Source organism: Stomoxys calcitrans, chromosome 2, assembly GCF_963082655.1.
Source record: "Stomoxys calcitrans chromosome 2, idStoCalc2.1, whole genome shotgun sequence".
Taxonomy (NCBI): domain Eukaryota; kingdom Metazoa; phylum Arthropoda; class Insecta; order Diptera; family Muscidae; genus Stomoxys; species Stomoxys calcitrans.
The window spans coordinates 139,360,140-139,386,744 of record NC_081553.1 but is presented as its reverse complement, the minus strand read 5'-3'; the positions used below and the strand labels follow the sequence as shown (position 1 = coordinate 139,386,744).

Below are 26,605 nucleotides of genomic sequence, written 5' to 3'. Positions count from 1 at the left end.
TTTTGATAAAAAGTACTGTACCACCATTCCTGATAGAAGCGATTGGAACTACTACTGCCCTGGTAATGGATGTAAAATACAGTCCTATTCGGAATAGCAATTCCCCTACTCCCTTTTCCCAATTCTGAATAACAATCTACTGACAGTTTGTTCCCTACTCCTTTCTCTCTTATTCTAAACAAACTTCGAAAAAGGGAAATATCTCCTAGGGAAAAATTAGCTATTTCTGAATCGAAATGAGATGATGAAAAAACCAATAAAAAGGAATTAGGATAAAAAATTATGAATTTAATTGTTTTACAAAAAAATCGTACCAGTTTTTACTATTTACAAACAATTTGAAATGTACGGAAATCATTTCTCACTTTTTCATCAAAATCAAGTAGAAATTTTGTTAGGTTCTCCAGGTTAAATATGTCATGTACCCACTATAGAAAATTTGCATACGTTTTTCGGTTTACTTGACAAAATACGAGCATTCTAGAATTGGTATATGAATTTACATAGGTTTCAAAATATGTGGTTCATATTTTAATATTCTTAGACCCATATGCGTAGAGAGATTTCGTTAAATGGCACTCCGTACGGAGTCGGATACTAAAAGGGAATCCCTTGTCATTTAGCTTAAAGTAGAATCGGGCGGCACGCAATGATATGCAAGAAGTCTTCTGCCTGTTCCTTAATGGAATATTCGTGGGCAATTTTTCAAAAATACTTGGCGCCACATTTGGCAGCATGTACTCCACAGGAGTAGGAATAAATCCATAAGTCGCTTTTCAGCCGCACTATGTCCATCAGCCGTCCCAACCACCAAAAAAAGCTTTCGCCGCCCAGAAATGTCGATAGATCTTCAAGTTTTAGCTCCATAAAAGCAGGATTTTATACAAAGCCGCGTATGATGCAGACCACTACAGCATTTATGACGATGAAGGAGAAGCAAACCTTTATACTATACACTAAAGTATTCTGCCCAAGAACGTTCCGGTAGATTTAGCCTGCTTAAATCCTTTTGCCAAGGGAAAACGCCTACATGCAGGATGTGTGCCCAATTCCCAGGCCGGAACATTGAGCTCCCATTTGTGTAGTGTTCATTGCTGTCGCGAGAAGCTTAGTTGCGAGCTACCGGGTGAGTGCACAGGTTGCGGATTGTGGAATGCTTCATACGGAGAAGCTGCAACGTGAGAGGTTGGGCGGCACCGGCTCTTGCACAAATGCTGAGTGCCTATGATGCTCGTTATGACAAGGCGAGTTAATGGCGCCTTTAAATAACCAACGGCCAACCTGTTTCCGCGGCGACCTATCCTTTGGACCGGAAGGAGCTTGCTCACATACAGAAGCTTGACGTGGATCGCCACATCCACATGAAAATGTGGCTTCAACAATAACAACACGACACAATTAATCTATTATCTGTCCACCAGACCAATCTGAAGCATATAATTGTTGGATGAAGACGGAAAGTTGTTATCACAACACAGAAATATGGTGAGGCCATAATTGTGTACTATTATCAAAAGTAACACTAAACATGTTTTTAAATTTTTTAGCAACATTTATAAATTCGTTTTGCTCATTTTACCATCTTATGTTCATTTTTCCAAAAAAATAATAGTCAAACGTTGAGCCAAAATAAAACAGCTGTTCAGAATAGGAGCATTTTATTCTAGGGAGAAATTTATTCGCTAGGAGTTTATTCCCAGGGAGTTTTGAAAATTGGGCTGATAGAATTTGGCGTATAGAAGTATACGAGTAGTTCCAAACTAGACGATCTAGATGGCCTTTGGGGTGTACTCTAAAAGTCTAGAACTGGTCATATCGAAAAGGTTATCCGATCACTGCAGAGTGTATCAAGCGGAGATCCTTGCAATTAAAGCAGTGGTGTCACAACAAATATTGGCATTAACATCTTCTCAGACAGCCATTAAATCCCTGGAGAACGTATTTCTGAACACAAAAACCGCCCTCGACTGTCGCAGATCTCTCAACGAGATGGCTGAACAGTTCAAAATTCACCTGTTCTGTGTGCCGGGCCACAGAGATATCCAAGGGAGTTGTAGAGCGAATGAACTACCCTACGCATTCCAGGGAGACTGGAATCTGTGGGTATGCCTCTAGCGATATGTAAGCTAAGTTTTCAGGACCAGGCCTGAAGCATTGTAAAACTTTGTGGCCTAATCTAGACTTGAAGAGGTCTACTGCTTTGCTGTCACTGGCTACAACAAACGTCTCAGTCATTGTGTCCGCCATGACAGGTCAGAAGAAGAGACAATAAAACACCCTCTGTTCCACTTTAGGTTCTCATATCTTTCGCAACTTGGGCTTTTTAAAGCGGTCTGGATGGTTCAACGGTAGGAACTGGAAGGCATCTTCCTTCTTCTGTTTATGTGGTATCACAATGGACGAAAACGTCTAAGTGAGTCTGATGGCAGACTGCCACTTAAACCCCTAACCTAGGAAAGAGTGAACACTCGGTTAGGTCAGCTTGCCATTGTGTCCCCTGTTGGGTTTGCCCCTGTTCCTTAGTGGAATGTTCATGGGCAAAATTTGCATGCCACTATGGACATACGAGTAAGCCAGTAATCGGCTCGCTGTGCGCTCTAATTACTAAAAAGTAACCTCGAAAACAAAAATATTTTCGTTTTAACGGCCGGTTTTTTCCAAGAATTTGATGTGAATTTTTTGAAGAAACTGCCTATGGAACGAACAATATGAAAAAGTAAAATTAAACTACCTTAAATTGTTGGAAAAAACTATCGCAATTCAAGAACTATACAATACGATTACACATGTAGTATAACTACTCTTTGGTATAAAATCTAAAGTAAAATCAATGGAATGGAAATAAATTAATGAATGCTGTATTGATTAAAACTCGCAAACTCAACATAGGAATTATACAGTAGGCCGATTGAACCAATCCCATGACAGCCGGTTGTACGTACCGGATTGACCCGAGGAATTCTTTCATCGGCAAGGGCTGCCGCCTCAGTGTTAGAGCTGGTAAACTATCGATAATCGCCACATTCGATAGATTTAATAATAAATATCGATACTATCGTTATTTTCCCAAAGCACAAAGCGTGCTAAGTTCGACCGGTCCGAATCTTATATACCCTCCATCATGGATCGCATTTGCCAATTTCTTGGAATGAAGTTTTCAATATATATATGAGCAACATCAAGGTTATTGACCGATATGGACCGTATTTGTCATGGCTGTCAGAAGTCATAGAAAAATACCATCTCCAAAATGTTAGGCAAATCGAGTAAAAATTGCGCCCTCCAGTGGCTCAGAGTGTCAAATTGGGAGATCGGTTTATATGGTAGCTATATCAGGTTATGAACCGATACCAAAACATGTGCAGAATTTCAGCCTAATCGATAAGATTTGCGCCCTATAGGAGCTCAAGAACTCTAATCGGGAGATCGTTTTACATGGCGGCTATATCAGAGTATGAACTGAATAGACCATGCTTAGCACAGTTGTTAGAAATCATTCCTTGTTGGAAGTCATTCCCCTGTTAAGGCTCAAGAAGCCTAGTCGGGAGATCAGTTTACCGGAAGCTATGTCAGGTTATGAATCGATATAAACCATACTTAGAGACTTAAACCAAATGATACCAAAACATCATCTAGAGGTTCATGAAGTCAAGACCCAAGATCAGTTTATATTGTAACTATATCAAAACATGAACCCATTTGGCCCACTTCCAATCCCAACCAACCTATACTAATAATAATAAGAAGTATGTATGTGTGCAAAATTACAAGCGGCTGGCTTTTCTCCTTCGAAAGTAAGCGTGCTTTCGATAGACGGTCGGACGGGCGGACATGGACAGATCGACTTAAAATGTCATGACGATCAAGAATATATACACGTTATGGGGTCTTAGACGCATATTTCGAATTGTTGCAAACGGAATGACGAAATTATTTAGTATACCCCCATCCTATTGTGGAAGGTATAAAAATCAGGAGATCGATTTATACAGAAGCAATATCAATTCACAGACCAAATAAAACCAAGATAAACAAAGTCAGTTGGAAGTCATGAGAGAAATTATTGTACAATATGTTAGCCTAATCGGGTGGAAATTGCGCCCTCTATAGGTGCTTATTTTTGTTTAATTTTACAAAAAAAAAAAAAATTATATTATGTTGTACCTCATATTCAAAGTACAATATAGTCGTATAAAAAATGTTGGGTTTCCAACATTTTTTATACGACTAGTTGCAAAAAAGAAAGTTGAGTAAAATCTCTTCAATTTCTGAAAACTGGCTAAACAGATTTGTTCAGAAGATGGGTTTGGGAATACATTAATCTTCCAATATATAAGAGAAAAGATTTAAAGGGTTTCTTTGACCTTATGTAGTATAGGAGTTTTTGTGATGTTTTGTACCAACCCAACCCATCCACTGGAAGTGAGTTTTCTGTCCACAATCTCTACGTACAAAAAAAGGGTATACACTACTTACATGTGCAGCTTCTCGTACTTGTTCGGGGCCGGTAAACTTTTTGCCTTCACGCACCATATTCGCTAACCAGTAGGTTCTTCGGTATAAATTTAATATCAAACACATTGTCGTATCGGCCACTTCTTCCACACCATAACCTGGTACATTGCAAACTGCAATTCCTAGTTCGCCAGCTGCCTTGACATCAATATTGTCAGTACCACTGCCAATTCGGACAATAATGCGTAGCGCTTTGAATTTTTCCAAATCTTCCTTTGTCAATATGATTGTGTGCCACATGAGGGCGCCAACAGCTTCATTTAAGACCTAGGTCATAGGAGATTAAATACGATTAGGGAATGAACATATGAATTTATTGATGACGAACCTTTTCGTGAATTTCTGAAGTGCTCTGAGCATCACAAAACGCCACAGTTGCAACATCTTTTAATATTGGCATTTCAATCGAACAGTCTCGTCCATCTAGCAATGCTACCAACGGCCGTGCTTGCATAGGTCCATTTGCAAATGGACCTTTTACATCCAAACGAGAACGTTTGGGCAACATCATATTCTTATCCATAACGGTGATGTCGACGACGTCGGAGGCACGGACGACAACAAAGGCGAATTAAAAAAGTCTGGACACACGACTATTTCTCCTCTCTTACTTTGTCCGTTCGTAACTTAAATATATGTAGCTGGCTGTTAAGCGTTTTTGTTTTGTTTGTTTACCTCCGACAAAATACTTTCCCGCTTATCACTTTGCTGTTGTCCAGTTGTAAAAAAAAAACCTAGGTGCCTGTAGGTAGGTATGTATATATCTTGTCCTTTTAGTTTGTATGCGTGTATATTTTAATGTGTTTTCAAACACTTAAAAATTAAATTCATTTAGTGGTAGTAGAAAAATTTAAAAAAAAAGGAATAATGTACACGGCTATCTTAAAACAAACAAATGTGATGATGTAGCAATTATTTTTTAGTTTCCCCTTTTTGCTATTCTGCTCTTCTTGTGGTGATTTGGAATTCGAATTCAAGTTCAAATCAAAATATATTTTTTGTTGTTTGTTGTTTCGCAATTTTATGGCTTATGTGGTTGTTTGGCTCTATTTGTTGTTTGTTGCCGTTTTTGTTTTCTTGCAAGTGCTTGCTATTTTAACGTAAAATGAAGCCTATCACCGCCCTAGTCTTTGTAATTTTGTGGAATTTTGTTCTTGTTTTGATGAGGCGTTCACTTTTCTTTTTTCTGGTTATTGGCGTTTTTGGCGTCTTCTTCCAATTGCATTTGCTTAACACACAGTTATCGTTTTTGGCGCTTGAACAACTTGTTCATGTTGTGTCCTCCATTATTAGGAATGGTATCAGATCATCATCACGGTCGGAGTAACTATGATGACTATCTGTTAAAAGCTAAAAAAAAACAAAACAAAAAAAAACTTGTATAAATTTATAATTGTGCATATGTAAAGACAATGTTGTGAACAAATATAAATCTAAATACATATCCCATTTCACATCTGATGATGTTTTGCTTTATTTATGCTGCAAAAAACGAAGTGCACAGAATTGCCTCATATTCATCATTAAATTGACCATCATGTGACATTTGACCCCATTATTTTTCTCGATGATTTTTTTGCTTGCTCTCAACCGATCAATGTCATCCCAAAGACCTTACTAAAGTCGTTCAATCCCATGACAGCGGGTTTGTACGTACCGGACTGACCCAATGAATTCCTTCATCGGCAAGGGCTGCCGCCTCAATGTACTATACGCTGCTACAACAACAACAACTATAAGTCGTTCGCGTACTTTTCTAAAAGGACATAAATAACATCTGGGGGTCCCGCTGTATGCACTACCCTTCCACTGTATGGAGTTTCATACTTAGTTACCAGAAGACAATCTATTGATTACAAAGTATATAAAAATCAAAAAACAAGTGTGCTAACAAATCGCGACAAGCTGAGGTAGAAGCTTTTTATGTACAACCAGGCGAAAATATGGTATTCTGGAACCTCGCTCTTGTAAACGTTTGGGACTTATGCAAAGAAATTCTTCGTATAATATAGACCAAGATGGAGTTATGAAGGTGTATTTGTTTTTGTATCCACATATTTGCAGGTGGAGGTAGCAATCCTCGCAAGCCCCTTCCGGTCCCGAGATTCCGTATAGAGCATTCCATTATTCGCAAACTGTGGACGTTTGCCCGGTAGCCTTCACCAGAGTTTCTCATGATAGCAACGAACAACACCACACAGATCGGAGCTAGTTCCAATCTAAAGTGTCGTACGTTGACATTGATACGCATATTATCAGATGAAGAAAGCTCAAACCAGAAAGGCATTTGATTCGACACCCTTGTATGCCTCAGCGTACAACACACTGCTACAACAACAACATCACCACTCTAGTATGGTTCACGCAAATTTGGTAGATCCACCTATGTAGGTAAGTACTTTTGGGCGAAAAAAAAAATTAAAGTTTTTTCATATCGATGAAAATATTCCTAAAGTTCGACTATTGCATTATGTGCAGACAAAGTTCTATAACCACTTTACTTGACTATAAGCTTTAAAAGTCATATATAAAACCTGTTTTTTCAACAATGCTACAAAAGCAACTAATTGATTATTGTTGTTGTGATCATTGTCTAGCTCCTATAGGTGAGCAAGCTCGTTCCGATACAAAGGACCGATCGCCGCGGGAACATTATGGCCATTGGATATTTAAAGACGCCAATAACTCGCTTTGTCATATTGAGCATCGTAGGCACTCAGTATTTACGCAAGAGCCGGTGCCGCGCGTCCTCTCACTGAGACTATCCGCTCATTATTATCTCGTGCCGGGCAACTGATAAAGGCATAAATTATATTTAGCAAATAATAACTGACACAGATAAATCTTATCCTTTGGTTTTAGTAAGAGAGCTTTGTATCCTTTATTGTTTTTATTGAAAAGTTCAAATAGGGATTAGTATCCAGAGGTTGTTGTTGTTGTTGTTGTAGCAGTGTGTTTTACACTGAGGCGGCAGCCCTTGCCGATGAAAAACTCATCGGGTCAATCCGGTACGCACAACCGGCTGCCTTGGGATTGATCCAGAGGTAGAATTGGCTAGTGGCAAACTTGTAATTACTTGCTTTGTACGAGATGTTAAGTGATGTAATGTTTAAATAAAAATGTCAAAGATCAGTTAGCATCTGCAAGTCATTGCGTCCTTTAAAATATTTTTCTTTAAAAGTTATCCACTATTTTTTAAGTTTGGCAAAACCTGCAAACACAAGCAAAAACCATTGTATCGGGATTTACTTGCTTGAAAATTATCTAACAGTAGTTAAGATTTTGGCGGGCACTCGTCTAAAAACCGAACATCTATTTATTTCTATTATTTCTATTATTTATTTCTATTTATCGCTCTCTTCCATTTGGATTTCTTTTATATTCTTTATTTTTAATGGCTGGGGAGCCAAATATTAGGTAAATATAATAAAGTACCTCATTATGTTAAGAAATGAATTTAATTATCTGTTATACTCAGGTTACTGAAATGTTTGTATGTAATTATTTTATGGGCCTTTTTGGCTTTATATTACATATTTGGTTAATAAATGAAATGAAATGCTATTTAAATTAAATATATTAAATTAAATTTGACGAAACTCAACCTTTTTATCGCAGGTCATCATTTTTTACCAAAAGAAAAACTGATACATTTTGTGTAAACTCTTTGCTCAACAATCCCCAGAACAAAATTTTCCATAAAAATTGCATTAAAGCCCTTAAATTTTGCTTCACCTATACAACAAGCAAAAAGCGTTGCTTTTGTTTTGCACCCTCATTTTCTGACAGCTACAAAGCGGGAATAATTTTATAGAGATGCAATCGCCCATTGGTGCAGAAGTGCCCTAGTAATTTTCATTGTTTGGCACGACACTGTATATACAGTGCTGCACAAAAGTATTGGCACAGTGTTGTATGTTGTAAAACAAAAAAATTGGTCAGCACGCGGCCTATTTTTAAGAAAACTTTTATGAATTGTTAATTTTCTAGTGTTTTAGTCACATATGGTCTAACGACTTGACTAATAAACGAGCAAATTAAATTAAATTTATAATTTTACTTTTGAATTTGTCTTTCTTTGTTTTGAATTATATTTGTTGGTTTCGTCAAATGTTCTTACTGAGCCAGTACTTTTGTGCGGCACAGTATATTTACAAAATTTTTCCTTCAAATACATTAAAATCTACTCAATTTCACCTACAAATCTACTATTCTAATAGACAAACGGTCGTATTCACAAAACTTAATGAATCCTTAAGATAGGTCATTCAACAGTCCTGTAAAGTAAATCTGTCAAATAAACCAATTTCAAAGTTACATTAATTTTTGTGCAAAATTTTATACCAACCTATCAGACAAAGCTAATAAAACAAAATAAACATTTTTTATAACATTTCACTTGCTAACGACACAGGAACAACTGTTACTGCTGCTGCTGGTAGAGAGATAAGAGCAAAATGCTGAGTTATTTGTCTACTCTCTCGCCATGTGAACCAGGGATGATAAATGGGATTGGTGAAATGGTATTAAAACCAGTTAAAAAAGTACTTTTTGAAGCCAAAAGGTACCATTTTTTCTTGCTTTTAGCCCCTTCTATTTTTTTTCCAAACATGGTCCTTATACATCCATATTTTGACATAGCCTCCATATACACCTAACCCTAGATGTTTCTTTTCGGGGACGTAATTTTCATCAGGATTTTGATATAATGATGAGTTATATCAGCCCCTCCTATTGCAAATTGTGCCCATGAACATTTCACTAAGGAACAGGGGCAAACTTTTCACATATCAATGAGTGCAGTTCGATTCACGTTCAAGCTCAATGATAAGGGGCCTCCTTTTTATATTCGAGTCCGAACGGCGTGCCGCAGTGCGATACCTCTTTGCAGAGAAGTTTTACATGGCATAGTACCTCACAATTGTTGCCAGCATTAGGAGGGGAAAACCACCGCTGAAAATTTTTTCTGATGGTCTCGCCAGGAATCAAACCCAGGCGTACAGCGTCATAGGCGGACATGCTAACCTCTGCGCTACGGTGGCCTCCATCAGCCTCTCCTATGCGTGTTCTAAATATTTTTTACATTTCGATATGGCCGCCATATAGATCAATTTCTTAATTTAGCTTTTTGTGCTGACGAAAATCGCATTCATTCGATTTCGATGAATATGTTGAGTGTGGTATATATATGTCCTTTTAAGGCGCAAAGACTTATGAAACCCCTTGGGGCGAAAAATTGCCCCTCAACAAGAAGTGCTCTAACCTAGGGAATTGTTGTTGTTGTAGCAGTGTGTTGTACACCGAGGCTGATGTGATGCGTAGTTTACTTATATGGTTGAATAGATAACAAATTAAAATAAAATCTATTTTTTAATACCTTTCGTTTGATATGCATATTGGCTAGGTTGGAGCACTTTCCATTGAGGTGGAGTTTTTCGCTCCTAGGGGGTTCACGGATGCTTGCCCCAAAAAAAGGTATTTTGATTCGTGTTTCTGGATCTTCATCTCTGGAGTTAAATCAACTATCCTCTGATGTAATTCCTAGATTTATATCAGCTGTGTACATGCGTAGGTTATCAGCTGTGTACACTAATAAAGTGGTGTCGCTCTGCAGAAAGCCATTCGAACTCGGTAATAAAATAGAGCTCCCTCTCGTTGAGCTTAATCTTGTATGGGACAGCACTCAATGATATGAGGAGGTATCCCCGGAGGTATTTTGCGATAGGTAATGCCAATGTCAATCATAGAATTAAAACTCTCCTTTCTTAAGTTTTCGTATACACATATTAAAATTGGTTATTGTCGCAAAAGTACTTAATTACTCGCGGGGATATCATGGTACTTTCGATGTTGGCAAAGTATCAAAAAAAAAAGTACCAAAGTATCAAAATTATCATCTCTGATGTGAACATGTGGTATTGAATATTTATAAGTCAATTTGTTTGTGCACAGAAAAACTAACTTATATATCGACATACATATCTATAGACATACATACATAAGTCCAATTAAACACAATTTGTATTTGATATTTAATCTGCTTAATCAGCATGTGCTCTATCAGCAGTGAAATCAAATGAAAACGTTGCGAAATTCCCAAACAAATGTATTGTACGAGGGTGGAGAAAATATTTTCATATTTACAATAGTTGTGTTGCTGAGAAAAACCAAATGGAAACTGCCCCTTCCAAATCCTGAGAACCTTGACACATTGTTACTTGAAACTGCATATTTACAAAACCGATATGTGATGCGCCAACAATGTCCGACCAACAATTCGGTGGAGAATGCATATGCCATGGAAGGATACATTTATAGTGAAAAATGAAATTTGACAATTGATTTCGATATTGCTAGAAACAGAATTTTTTTATCGATTACCGCATACGTTATCTTACTTACAGAGATAGGTGTATTATGCGACACTTTAAAGAAGCACCAACTACAAAGATTATTAAAGACCGAAGAAATTTAAGAGAAGAGAAAATTTAAAAGAGAACTGTGAATGGCCAATGAATCTGATTTGGCTTGCTTTCAATCGATTGTGTACGCTTTTGCTTTTAACTTATTTTTTACAAAACACTTTTTAACATTCGTTTTGAATTCTTTGATTCTTGAAAATTCTAAATTATGGTATTCGTACAACAAAAATACGGGTCTGTGCAAAATATCAGCCCAACATTATGATTTTTAAAGGCTGTGGCATAATTAATACCTACGGACAAATACCCAAACATCGTTAAATCATTTTAGAATTTCATTGGGGCCAGAATTTCGATGCGTTTAAAACAAAACCTAAATGCTTGCAGTTAAGCAATTCAAACCGATTCATGTAGCTTTGTTTGTTTTAAAGGCTTTAACTGTTTGCTAAAGATGTCAAGTTTAGTTATTCTGTTTTTTTTTTTCTTTTTGGCTTATGCTGTTGCTTGTTTATTTTTCATAGTCAAAAAAAATATCAAGCACTGTTAATTTTTTTATGATGTTATAATTTTGAAGTCGGCAAATCAAACCCTGGTATCAACGTTCGACGAGACTAGAATTTTTGTTAGATAGAAAATGAATAATTAATGTAACCAAAACCCTTTCCTGGAATGAGGACCTTAAAAATTGTATTTGGTGACTGTTCCGATAAGAGAATAGGAATTTTAAGTGTATAGAAAAAAAAAACATTTAATTAATTAATTAATTTAATATTATTATATGTATATAATAATGGAAGACGAGTTCCAATGGACAAAAACATATGGAAATATTTCAAATGAAAATATTTGGAAGTACACGAATACGTTTTATATTACGCATAGGTAAATGTTTATAAGTGTATATATTTTTTATCAGAACGAGATCACCATGAGACATGTGTAAATGACGTTTTCGATGTTTACAAATTTTTGACAGTCGAAAACTAAAAAAAAATCTATCGAATGCAGCACATTTTATAACGCAGACAATAATTATATGTGACAAAAAATTGTGTTGTTTTCCATCTAAATGAGGCCAGTAATTGAATAAAAATTATAGAACAAAATGTTCGCAACCTTGGCATTTTTCCATTCCATAAACAATTATCCTTTTCAACTTTATCCAAAGGCGCGTTATTCTTGATATCTGTGAAATTTTAAAAATTTTCATAGAAAATATATATATGTGTTTAAGTAAAAATTAAAGTTTGAAGAGCTAAAGAACCAATAAGTTCCAATTTTTTTTTGAAATATTCAGCAAAAAAAGATTTATATAATTTTTTTTATTTTTGAACAAAAAATTCACGTGGAGACAAACTTTCAGGAAAGGGGGCAGAATGATTGTTGAAATGAGATAAGCTACTGAAAAACATTGTATATTACAGCTGGAGTCAATCCACTCCGCAATATTGTAGCTTTTTGTTAACAATCTTCCAACTATAGCCGTGTTAAGAAGAGTGCATGTAGGGTATTTGCTATATTTGGAACACTTGGAAAGTTAACAAATACTCTTTGTTCAAACTAAAATGAATGCAGTATTATATAAAGACCACATAAACAAAAACAAAAGTGACTTTGTTGACGAATTGTTTGGATTTTCCATAAAACAATGCTGCCTCCATGTTAAACGGCCGAAAAGGGTTTTTTTAGACCACGAAACGTACTATTACTAAAGCGACCAGCCATGAATACGGATTTGAATCCCATTGAATATATCTGGGACATAATATCTACAAAGATTTTTGAAAATACAAGCATTACATGACGCTAATGATCCTGCAAAATCCAATGACGAAATAATACAAAACTCATATGGCAACACTAAAAATTAGGTGGGTTCTGTACCATGGATACTCCAAAATGTCGTTATACAAAAGGACAAACCAATATCGTAATAAATATTAAATTTAAAACAAAGAAACATAACAATATATTATGGAATATATTGTACAATGCACAAATATTTTCTATGAAATATTTTTTCCTATCAAAAAAATTCCAACTGCTTTGAAATTTCATGCGATAATTCTAAATAAATAAACAAAATTAAAAATAATTGAATTTTTAACGCAATTTTACACAATGCACATATTTGTCGGGGTATATGTATGTAATTATCACAAAAAGTTGGTAATTGATTGGTATTTCCTTTATATAAAAGGATTGCTCCATTTCCCCGTTTTATGTTTACATTCGGTAAAGCATTTCAATTAAAGCTACGCTGAAATTCTTGGTTGTCACAATTTTAAAGTAATAACGCCTCCCTACGAAGCGTTAAAAAACACTGACTTTAATCAAACAACTTTTTTTTGTTAATATTTATTTGTTTGGTTCGGACCCTAATCTAACGGAAAAAATCAAATTTTTTTTCAAAATTAATACTTTTCTGTCCGCCCTCGCACGTTGTTTAAATTAAACAACAATGAATTTAATATAGATCTGTGTTCGTTCGTTTGTTGTGGACATGTATTTATTTGTATGAGTATTGGTTTGTACCAAGTTTGCCAACTGGCACTGTGGTAGGTTGCATGAAAGTGCAATTTTAATTATTATATAGTAGACGGAAAAACTTTGTTTACATTTTTCTTTGAGCTTTGTTAACACATGTTTAAAAAAAGTAACATAACTTAACGTTGATCATCGTAAGTATGAAACAAATTCCATTTGGAAAATGTTTCTTCAATAGACAGCAAAAAAAATACAAGATTTAAATTATCGCTCTCACGCACTCTCCTGCTCTCTACAGCTGCCAAATAAATTACGCGAACGACTTTCAGTAAAAATTTATGCAATTTTGCTCAAATTTTTGAATATAATGAGTTCGGTATACATAGGTCATTTAGTTCATTTCTAGAAAATCAATTTGCAATGGGTTAATCTCGTTTCCCGTTTTGAATATATTGATATTTTGCTCGAACTGTTACGCCTGACCCTCGTTTCCCTTGTACAATTTTGATGAAAATTTATGTTTTTATCGTTTAGAGCAAATATGTTTAGGTTATAATTTTCTGAATGCAAAAAAAAATTTAAATTAAAAGAAAATTTAAACTTTTTTGAAAAAAAAAAAAAATATATAAAAATATTTCTTTTTATTTCCCTAGCCACTAGGTTTCTACAACAAAAAAAAATAACAAAATCTTAATATTTTATGACCAGTTGATTTCAATGACTTTGACATAAATTGGCTCCTGTTGTTAAAAGTAGAAGGCTTGACGTAATAAATTTATTATTTTAATATAGAAACCACCAAATGCAACAAGACACTAAAAACGGAAGAATTTTAAGAACATTTTTTTGTTTTATTTTTTGACCTTTAAAAAATCACGACTTTTGACCAGCCAATTTTCTTCCAAAGTATGACCTTAAATGACAAGAACATTTCTTAACTAGTTTTATTTGTACTTGAAATTGTGGCATACTATTACTAAATTTTCCATGAACATGCCATTTAGGAACAGGGGATACTTCTCTTATATCAATGACTGCAGTCCGATGAATGTTTAAGATTAACGATAAGTGGCCTCCTTTTTTATGCCGAGTTGGAACGGCGTGCCGCATAGTCATACCACTCGATAGAGAAATTTTAGCATTGCAGGATACCTCACAAATGTAGTCAACATTAATAAGAGGATAAACACCGCTGAACATTTTTCTGATGTTCGCACGGCTATTTGAACCCTTGCGCTCGGCGTCCGTGATTTTGTAGCATACGATTTGATAAATTAGTTTGACCTCAGTGGAGTTCAATTGCTTGTATTGTTAACATACTCCGGATAGTGTAGACTTGATGATGACAATAGGGTATTTTTATACCCAAGTATGATCTAAATCAGTCCATAACATGATATAAATAGAAGCTCAAGAAATCAATCACCCGATAAGACTTCTTGAGCTTCTAGAGTGCGCAATTCTATCCTATTTGGTTGAAATTTTGCATATGTCGTTTTGGTATGACTTCCAACAACTGTGCCAAATATGATCTAGATCGGCTTATAACCTGATATAGCTGCCATATAAACCGATCTCCCAAATTACCACCCTCAGCCACTGGAGGGCGAAAGTTTTACTCGATTTGCCTGAAATGTTGTAGTTGGTATTTTTCTATGACTTCTAACAGCCACGGCAAGTACGGTCCATATCGGTCAATAACTTGATGTAGCTCATATATATAAATATACTAAAAGTCATTCAGAACTTGACAAATGCGATCGATAATGGAGGGAATACAAGATTTGGCCCGGCCGAACTTAGCACGCTTTTACTTGTATATTTATTAGTGAAAATTTAGTGAATTATACTCTCCTTTCTTCAACATTTGTTTAATAAAAGGAGAATTTAATTCATGAAATCACTGAAGAAAACATTAGCATTTTTCCTGCGAAAGTCCTATGTTATAATAATGATCTTTAATCCAGCCCATCGGTCTGCAGAGACAAAGAAAGAAATCTGGTAACATATATAGTGTGCTAAAGATATTGAAAGAATACTTTTCCCAGCTGATGGTATTTGACAATGGCGGCGATGAGGACAACCCAAAACTAGTCCCTGACGATGGTATATGATGTGGACCATCTGGTCGGAAAGAGATCCACGTAGCAATAAACCGGCTGAAAAACAACAAGGCAGCAGGAGCCGATGGGTGGTCAGCTGAATTATTTAAAAGCAGAAGCGACACACCGGTCCAGCTAAAAGAACGCATAACCGATGATTGGATCCTTAGTATACTATGTCCCATACACAAGAACGGGGACAAGACAGAGGAAATATTGGGCAATATCAATTCGGCTTTACACCTGGTAAAACCACCATAGACCAAATATTCACATTGCGCCAAATACTGGAAAAGTCCCAGAAGGACAACTCATCAGGGCTGGCGCCTTCGACAGCCCTCGACGTTCAAAGGTTTTCAAGCCATGTCGCTGCAAAATTGATTAGACTCTGCAGAATGACGCTCGCTAATACAAATTTAGAAATTAAAATAGAAAATAAACTCTCCGAAACGTTGAATAACAAACAAGGTTGCACACAGGGAGACAGTTTATCGTGTAATCTCTTTAATATCCTGCTGAAAAAGATTAAACGAGATGCAGATGCTAATAGGCATGACACACTACTCTCATTGCAACTGATAAAAAAAATCGTTGTGTACCCTCAAAATTGCATATCGGAAGATCCGTTTATAGAGTGGCTGCATCGAAAACTTGACAAATTATTAATTCAGTAATTGGATTCAAAAATCAATCACACATTCGATGGACAATAAACATGCACAAACAATAAAGCGGAAAAGTTTAAAATTTTGGAAAATGAGTGAGAAAATTTGGTTTAGAAGGGATTCATTTTTCTATTCTTAAAAAATAAAAAAATATTCCGTGTTTAAAATACCGAAATGTAAGTTAGAAAAGTCACTAACCCGCACGAGAACAGCGGATTAAATCGTGTATTAAACCTTTTTTTCATTTTGTAATGTTATAACGCGCTTCATAGTACAATACAGCAAGTTTTTATTGCTGTTGTAAGAACACACGGATATCACTTAATGGTCTTGGGCTTTCAAAACGATGAAGATACAATGCATGTTTATATATTTTTATCGGACATCGCCAACACGTCCCTCCAGCCAGGCTTGAAACGCTGGGTCGCGAATTATCTGTGTAGTCATTTGTGGAATTTAGGGATAAGAAGTCGAAGCATCGTAGAGTGAAACAGGTAGTTCTCCAAGGTGGTGTGTTATCTCCGGCACTGTTCAACCTCTACCTACCCCCTCCAGACGGCATAGAGATCGTATCATATGCGGACGATTGTACGATCATGGCATCAGGCCCCCCACCCATTGTTGACATCTGCGATAGATTGAACATCTACCTTAACGAACTTGCCCCATATTTCGCTGCAATAAACCTGAAAATATCTGCCACCAAATCTTCAGCCACATTGATCACTACAAATACACGTGAGATGACTACTGAGCTGAGTGTGATGGTCGATGGAGAAATGATTCCGACCATCAAGTGCCCCAAAATACTTTGCGTCACATTTGACAGCTCTTACACATTCTCCCCACATGCCGCAGCAATTTGCGATAAAGTCAAAAGTAGAAACAGGTCCTCAAGTCACTTGATGGCAGCACTTGGGGAGCAGACAAACAAACTTTGATGACCACGTACAAAGCAATTGGCCGATTTGTGGTAAATTATGCAGCGCCAGTGTAGTCTCGTCAACTTTGTGACACGCAGCGTAATAATATTCAGATCTGGAAGAATGACGCCCTCCAAACTGCGCCCTCTCTTTAGTTCTCATGTGGACCACCTCCATCAGGAGACAAAGATACTACCAGTGCGAAGACATAACTACATGCTGTCTAAGCAAAACCTTTTGGGCTGTTATCGCAGAGACCATCCAAACCATCATATTGTGGATAGATATCCACCGCCCAGAAGCCTTAAGGTATTCTACATGATCTAGAGCGTGTGGTTCAGCGCTACAAGAGCAAACCTCTAGATCAAGCGGCATATCAAGCAGGTCTAGACAACATTCATGCAGACATGGTAGCAGATGCGGTAAATGGCTACCGGGTGAATGTAGTCCTTGGAGAACGACCGCCTCCCATTGCACCTGAAGAAATTGATCTCCCCCGGCAAACCAGTAGTAGCCTCAACTTCTACAAAGCAAGGATTGATACCGACGTGCAAGATGTATGTCCCGATTGTATCCAGGGACCACACGATACACGTCACCTGTTTAACAACGATATTAATGTATCCATCATACTATGTATGTATCTATACACATACTGGAAATGCCTACACTACTCTCCAAACATTTGGAAGTGAATTTCTCACTCCCTCCCAGAATTGTCACTTTTTAGATCCTTTTGTGTGATAGTTTGTAGAGATTTCTTGATTTAAAACAGTAAAATACATTACCATCGGAATCCTATCATTCATGTTTCGCTAATTAGTTTCTCATAATCAACTATTATTGCCACAAATTTAAAAATAGGTTTATTGTTGTTGTTTTGGACGCTAACTCAAAAAACCCCACACAAGAGAATGTATGTTTACATAGCCTTCTGTAATGAATAAAGGCCGGTAGCACAGTGGGATAGCATACGCCTCACAATCGTAAGGTTGGCTGTTCAAATCCCAGTCAGGGAAAATCATTGCAAATAAAATCTTCGATTTTTAATCTTGATTTGGATAATAAATAAATTGGAAAGAAAAAATAAAAATAAGCCTCATTCTAAAAGGTAAAAAAAATAGGCAAAAAAAAATATTTTTATTAATGACGTTGATAATCGAATTTTAAACTTTTTTTAGTCCCTATTTGGTCACTCACCAAGTCACCAATTAGAGTAAAAAATTATACCGCCTGAGATTGTTTTCAACTTCCTTAAGTGCAGATTTAGTGACTCGCAAGATAGAAAATGTTTGCAGGGTATACACATACATCTGAATCGATGTCGGAATGGAACTGCCCTTGAACTAAATAGTACTTTTGGAGTCAAAAATCGCGGCGCAAGTAGTTCGGACTAGACCAAGAAAAAGTCATTGCTACATAAATCGAGGAGTAGCACTCCGACATGAGAAACTGTTTGAAAAAATAAAATTCAATTCCAATAATTTTTCATTTAATACATACATACATACATATATGTATACATTATTGGTATCCCATGTATTTATTTCTCTTTTGTACTATCCTTACGAAAATTGTCATAATTAATCACTTGTATGACGGTAAATTATTGCCAAAAAGAGCACTTTAAAAAACTAAATTTTTTAAAGTGGCGCCTGCCTAGCCAGCATTTAAAATTAATATACATAAATACACTAACACAAACAAACACCAAATGATTTTTATCATGCAAACGGCAAAAAGAAAATCCCAGCCGAGGAGAATACAACACGGCAAGCAGCATTTTGTGGTCAAATGTGTCCAGTAACTGTAAGGAAATAAAATGCTAAATGAAAACACTACACCACGCGACACAGCTTAAATTCAAAAGCTTTAAATTGTGCACTGTACACGAAACGACAACGACAACAACACCAAGAATACCACCAGAAATATATCTCACATAAAGAGAAAAGATACCTAAAGAACAACAACAACAGCAAATACAACTTTTTAAGTGAAATGACAACAAAATAAGCAACTACCAGACGGACGGCCAAAAAGACAACACCGACGGCTAACACAAAAAAAGGTAACATTTAAACAACCGACAACGAAATAGTAATAAAAATTACAATAAAAACCTATTAAAGCACCAACCACCAAGAAAAACAACAACAACACGCATACAAAAAACCGGCAAAAGTCTGGCAGACAAGTCAATAATACCGACGGAGTGCCGCTTAGTAGCATGACACAACCACCAAACATGTACGTACAACAACAAAAAAAAAATCGAAAACCAGTCTTGTACATTTTTTTGCTGGCTGCCTTCCACTTATGTATGTCTGTATACATACCATATACAGATACGAATGCAAACGGAATGGTATGGTTGGTTTCATATTTACGCACAACAAAAACAATAACGTGGAAAAAAATATGCCCACCATATACCTATAAACCTGTACACTAGATACAATTATAATCCGAATCACAAGGCGAAAGTATTAAGGGTCGGATTTAGAAACAAAAGGACGTTAGAGGAAATGTACTTAGAAAAAATGTTAACTGTATGAAGGAATTTTGTTTTTAAATTGTGAATAATGTCAATCGTCGTTATGACATTATATCTTAGATTCCACCATTTCTTTAATTGCAAAGATCTCCGCTTGATGCACACTACAGTGGTGGGGTAACATTCTCGATATGACAAGTCCTAGTTCTTCAGAGAACATCCCAAAGCCCACCTGTAGTGGAATTCTGTAAAGTATTTTAACGAAATTCGTTTAGATAACAGAAATGTTTACGAATTTGGTATTCATCAGCCACTTTTAACGATAACCGACATAATTAAAATCAACGAATAGAAAATCGCCAACTAAACGACGGACAATTATTTGGTGTTTACTTTAACGACAAGAAATAAAAATTATTAATTACAGTGGCTATAGAGTTGACCGGACGGACACACCGAGCGAAAATACAGGAGTTCAACGAATTCCAAGGACTGGGACAATGAAATCGAACATGTCCAATGGAAGATCAATACGTCGGTCAATGCTACGACTAAGCATTCACCTATTGACCTTATTTTCGATTTTCAACTACGAGACATCATTGGTAACAAACTTTTGTCTGCGGTTGCCGAAGACAAGAAAATGACGACTCCAAGCGAATGCCGAGAGGATGCCATATAAATAACTTCTAAGCAGCGAGAGAGTCATGGAAAGCCAGATTTGACACGAAATATAAACCACCGTTCCAGTACAACGAAGGCGATCTGATTTTGACTGAGAGTGCAAAGTCACTGGGGAATGTAGGAAACAGAGGCCCAATAATCGCCAAGAAAGTTTTGCGATTCGATAGATATGTCATTGAAAATCTCGAATTAGGCACTGTGGCATTATTGTCAGGTTGGCCGAGTTGTCATCCGTTTTGTTTCTTTTTTTTTAATTATGGCTAGCCTTATGAATTATGGATGACGGCAACCCTGGACATCTGCCAAATCCAGTGAAAACGAGTGCAGCAGGGAGTAATTCTGGTAGTTAACGGAGAAGCATTTCAACCGAGGTCTGCCACACTATTTTTTCTTTATTATAAACACACCGTACAATTATTTGAATAAATAAACATTTTGAATTTAACCCTTTATTCCACTCGCTCATCCTTCGACACAATTTAGATGTAGATTTATTTATTTGTTTTGTTTTCACATACAACAAGATAACAATGATCTTATAATTCCAGTATGTGAGATATCAATGTATCAAGAAATATGGATTAATCTAAGTAACATATAATGTTACAATTATAATTCTAGTGACATTAACAATAATATGACTACCAGCGATTTCGGGGGTTTTCCAATATAGCTTTTTTAAATAGTTTTGCGTTGCCACTAGATTGAAGATTTGATGGCAGAGAGTTCTAAATTTTGCTAATTGGATCTATTAAAATATTAATTGGAAACTTCAAAAGTTTTCAATCATTTTTGTAATTGAATATGTAATTTTTATACCCTCCACCATAAGATGGGGGGTATACTAATTTTGTCATTCTGTTTGTAAATACTCGAAATATTCGTCGGAGACCCCATAAAGTATATATATTCTTGATCGTCGCGACATTTTATGTCGATCTAGCCATGTCCGTCCGTCCGTCCGTTTGTCCGTCCGTCTGTCTGTCGAAAGCACGCTAACTTCCGAAGGAGTAAAGCTAGCCGATTGAAATTTTGTACAAATACTTCTTATTAGTGTAGGTCGGTTGGTATTGTAAATGGGCCATATCGGTCCATGTTTTGATATAGCTGCCATATAAACCGATCTTGGGTCTTGACTTCTTGAGCCTCTAGAGTGCGCAATTCTTATCCGATTGGAATGAAATATTGCACGACGTGTTTTTTTATGATATCCCAAAACTGTGCCAAGTATAGTTCAAATCGGTGCATAACCTGGTATAGCTGCCATATCAACCGATCTTGGGTCTTGACTTCTTGAGCCTCTAGAGTGCGCAATTCTTATCCGATTGGAATGAAATTATGTACTACAGATCCTCTCATGACCATCAACATACGTGTTTATTATGATCTGAATCGGTCTATAGCCCGATACAGCTCCCATATAAATCGATCTCTCTATTTTACTTCTTGAGCCCCCAAAGGGCGCAATTCTTATTCGAATTGGCTGACATTTTACACATTTCTCCAACATGTAATAATATAATAATAGCAGAGCAAATCTTTTCTTATATCCTTTTTTGCCTAAGAAGAGATGCCGGGAGAAGAACTCGGCAAATGCGATCCATGGTGGAGGGTATGCAAGATTCGGCCCGGCCGAACTTAGCACGCTTTTACTTGTTTTTAATTGACATTATTTTTAATCTCCTTTCCAAACATCAGGATTGAAGCAGTTTTAATAAAAAAAAAAGGAATTGGATCAATTAATTTCGTGATTGAAACCCAATTTTACCTTTTCCTGTGTAGCTTAAATATTAAGTGTAAGGAGACAACGCCCGCTTAGATTTGAAGTAATGGTTTATCGCAATGACCAACTTTTACTAGTCGCTTTCCACCAGTAATTTGTATGGCAGTCAATACGTATTAAACAATTTCCTTCTTTAATTTCTGGTAATTTTTCTCTCCAATTTTGGGTAGACAAATTATGGTATCGGGGTCTCATGGAGAACAACTGCACATAAGAAACCGGAAGAGGAGAAGGGGAAAGCAACGCACAAGACAAAAATGCTCGCATATGAGAACTTTATCCAGTTAGCCACAACTTCAGGCTTCGACTGGAGGGAATCCAGGCACAGAAAGAAGTGTTCACTCATAATACTGCGTCTTCTCTCGGCATTTGAGGGACAAGGACAGAAAAGACACTCGACCGTCTTTAACTTCTCTGCGCTACCATAGAACCTGAAGAAGTCACCCTTCCCTGAATTTAGAGCGACGTCCAAGAGCTGACATTGCATAAACCAATCAGAAACCCCATCAGCAATTCGAGATCTTTGTTCCTCAGCCCCAGGATAAGTGACGTCCAGTAACGCAAAGCACTCGACCACAAATGCACTTCATAACTTAATGGTAATAAATATAATTTTGAATGTTCAATATGTAGCAAGCTTTAAAACTCGATAGAAAACTTCCTTCTGCGAACTGTCACTACATTCGTTTACTGATAACGTATATGGGTTCAATTGACATATAACACACTGCTACAACAATAAAAATAGGAAACTAGCCTTTCTACAGCTTCAAAACTATTTTCATTTCTTAACGGAACTCTGTAAATAACACAATTGACATATTTTATTTCAGAATTTTTCTTTTTTGTCAAAATGATGGATTGGCTTGAATTGTCGTTTATACTTACTAATTAATATAGATTCGTATTAATTTTTATCCTGTTGTTGTTCTTGTTTGTTTGTTTTTGTTGTTGTAACCACATTTTTCTCCTGTAGAGGAGGTTAGCTCAGTTCGAAATTGTGATATATTTATCATTATATCGAAATAAAAAAAAATTATAATCCTATTTATTTTAGACCTACTTCAGCAATTAGTTAAAACTTTTTTGTTCGGTTTTATCTTTTTTTCTGAAACGCATCTAAAGTGTAGAAATAGAATTATGTGTATACATTGGATGGGCTCATGAAAAGTTGCAATGCCTCTATACTATTCGTCATAATCATTAAGGTCAAACTGGAAACAATACCGAAAGCTTTACAGATTTGTACGCACTATTTGGATTATTCCATACAATGTGTAAAGATCAATCTAAGGTGAAGGTCTAATTTATGATAACATTATTTTTAGCCTGTTTGTCGAAAAAGAAATCCAGTTGATTTGAATACTTTACTTCAATGGACTATGACAGAACATTTGTCCCATTAGCCTTCTATAATCTCTGAACACGATGGAGAGGTCAAATGGTGTCCCTCAACACTTGATCTTTCCATCGGGCTTTTGGCCGTCCCACATTGCGTGCCATCGTGATAGCCTTCAAAAGACTTCTTCTTTATTCATTCTGACAACATGACCTAGCAAACGCAACCGTTGTATTGTGATACATTTAACTATTTTAACGTCATCATACAGTTAGTAGTTTATACGACAACGATACTCTCCATCACTGCAAACTGGTCCATAAATTTTAAGAGAAATCTTTCTCTCAAACACTCTTAGCACTGAGTCGTATGCTTTCTCAAGTACCAATGCCTCGGAACCATATAAAAACACGGATAGTATCTGTGTTTTTTTTTTATAGTATGATCTTCGTCTGTCGATTTGAAGACAGTCTTTCCAATCCAGATTCGTCTATCTAGACGGATTTTGGTATTTACTTTTGAAAGTCACCGAAGCGCAGAGGTTAGCATGTCCGCTTGACGCTGAAAGCCTGGTTTGGAATCCTGGCGAGAACATCAAAAAAAAAACTTTCAGGGGTGGTTATCGCCCTCCTAATGCTAACGACATTTGTGACGTACCATATCATGTAAAAACTTCTCTCCAAAAAGGTGTCGCACTGCGGCAAGCCGTTCGAACTCTGCTTATCATTAAATCGGACAGAACTCAGTAAAATGTACGAAGTTTTCACCTACTCCTTTATGGAATGTTTATGGGCACATTTTTGTCTATTCATTCCTAAATAAGTTCAACAATACATACATACATGCATCGAAAAAGTTTTGAATAAATCTTGCTTAAATCTTTGACCAAAAATATTTCTAATAATCATTAACAACTTGTCTGTTTGCGCTTTCTTTTTTTCGGTCTTGAATTAGTTTTTACTTGGCTCCTATTGCGCTTGTGGAACAAGTAGCCTTTTCGAGCTGTTTTCAAACTCAGATTTGTGCTTTGCAATCTACGCTATTTTAAGGCTCTATTAAACGGCATGTAATTGTCTTATGACATGTTGAGCTGTACATGTCGTGTGATACAAACGTATGAAAATCACTTTTGAAAATAGCACATGTAACTTTTTTTCCATTAGAGCTTGCTCTATTCCTTCAGACAAAAACATAAGTAAATAAGTTGTTGTTGTTGTCAGTTGAATGAAAGCAACCCCAAATTAAATTTATGATTTAACCAGTTTGTTTTCTCACAACTTTAACCATTTTTACGCTCAGCTTTTGCTCAAATTTTTAGGTTATGTCATACGAAGATAACATACAGGTGTAATAGCAAAAATAATGAATTGTATTTAAATTGACAATTTTGACAAACATTTTCAATTACATGTGCATACAAAAAGTGACACTGTCATAAGACATCTACATGCCGTGTAATAGCGCCTTTAGTTGGTATGTAGAGCACCATTGCTCCATTATGACAAAGTCCGCCGAAGAAGGCTCATGGCGAAACAGAAATCGCGATACGGATAGTCCGTTAGATGTTCTATCCTTTGAATAGAAAGGCATTAAACCAAATGGTCGGATACTATTCTGCAATGGAATCTCAATAATCACTAAACACGTTTTCAAATAAAAAATAGCGTAGACCCAAGCAATATATGAAATAATATGGCGACAGATTTACAATAACACGATAAAGTTGGATGTTGTACTTTCTAATTAATTATTGCTTGTTTTTAAAATCCATTCCAAAATAAATAACAAATTTTATAAAAAAAAACTCTTATTTTTATGGGAAAAACGTTTTTAAAAGCAAATTAGATGACAACGAGAAACGCGGTAGAGCTGCCTACTGGCCTTTAGAACAAAGTAACGAATTCGCTGTTATTTTCAGAAACAAACCCGTCCGTATTATTATAGATTACCAGCATTGCTATATCCGCGTTTCTATAGTTTACTGAAAAAAATGGAAAAAGGGTAAAGAAAGTACGGAACCGATTTTTCCTCCATATCACAAAAACTCTTTTCGTAGTATTTCTTGTATGCTAGAATTGCAAATCGGCTTTGCCTTGTATATTTAAGTACAAGTTTACACCAAACAGACATAAATACCTATATACACAAATAAGTATATCGTCAGGCATGCAAGCGGAAATAATTGAACAGTGGAATGGGTGGACGGCATTCAAATATAAGAACTTGTTTGTTTGAAAGTTTCATTTCATAAACTCTGTTGTTCTTCAATGGGCTCTGAAACTACTTGTCATGTGTTTGTTTGTGAATGCGAATTATTGTTGACGTCTCACTTTCTCAAGAGAAACAAACAAACAAAAATGTTTGTCAGTGTGAACAAATGCTGCACGGGGTTGCCAACTTAGCACTTTTCGCACTAGAATATAAATTTTTAGGTAACGAAAAATATATATTCATATATTTTATAAAATTTCCTACAAACAGGAAATACTGCTCTCATATCCATGAGTACATTCACGTTTTAGCTCAATAGTCTGGGACCACTTTTTTACAGAGTCCGAATATAGTGCGGCTTAACGACACCTCTTCATAGAAATATTTTTCGTTACTGAATACAAGAGGGGTTACTTGGGGATGTTGGAAACCAAGCAATTTTAACTTAATAAAATCCAAATAAAGGCAAAAATCTTCAAACTTCAGCCTTAATTGTGCCCATGACCCGACGGAAGAGAAGGACGAGCAGACCAAGATTATTTTCTACGAGAGAGAAAATACGACTGTTGAACCGCCCATGATATTAATATCTTTCTTGGAAACTTTAATGCGAAGAAAGAAAAGGATAATATCTTTGGTCTAACAGACGGAAAATTTAGCCTCCCCGAGATAACGTCCGATAATGGAATGAGGCTAATAAACTCCACCGCGCTAAAAAAAAACACGGTAGTTAGCAGCACCAGACTTTAACGTAAAAAAAATCACAAAGCACGAGGTTGTCGCCAGATCAAGAAGTAAGGAACCAAATTGATCACATGTTAGATGTACGATCGATCAGGGGGGCGAACATAGAATCGAATCATTACCTTGTTGCAGCAAAGGTTCGCATCCGTCTTAGGGGAGAAACGTACGATCTGACACTGCGCGGTAGCTGGACGTCGGAAAGCTGCAAACACAACAATTGGCAACGGCATACT

General features: G+C 36.3%; 1 protein-coding gene across 5 annotated transcripts in view; it reads right to left on the bottom strand.

The window, feature by feature from the left end:
• The window catches only part of LOC106091965 (C-terminal-binding protein), a 79,235-nt gene that overhangs the window by 36,213 nt on the left and 16,417 nt on the right, over nucleotides 1-26,605 (bottom strand). For all 5 annotated transcript variants that reach the window (XR_009396969.1, XM_013258689.2, XM_013258690.2 and 2 more), the window contains exons 2-3: nucleotides 4,844-5,865; nucleotides 4,477-4,782 (exon numbers count right to left, since the gene is read on the bottom strand). Coding sequence is in view for 4 of the 5 variants with exons in the window: in XM_013258689.2 (XP_013114143.1) it covers nucleotides 4,477-4,782; nucleotides 4,844-5,038 (501 nt within the window). In the remaining variant the exon portion in view is untranslated. The remainder of the gene's footprint in view (nucleotides 1-4,476; nucleotides 4,783-4,843; nucleotides 5,866-26,605) is intronic.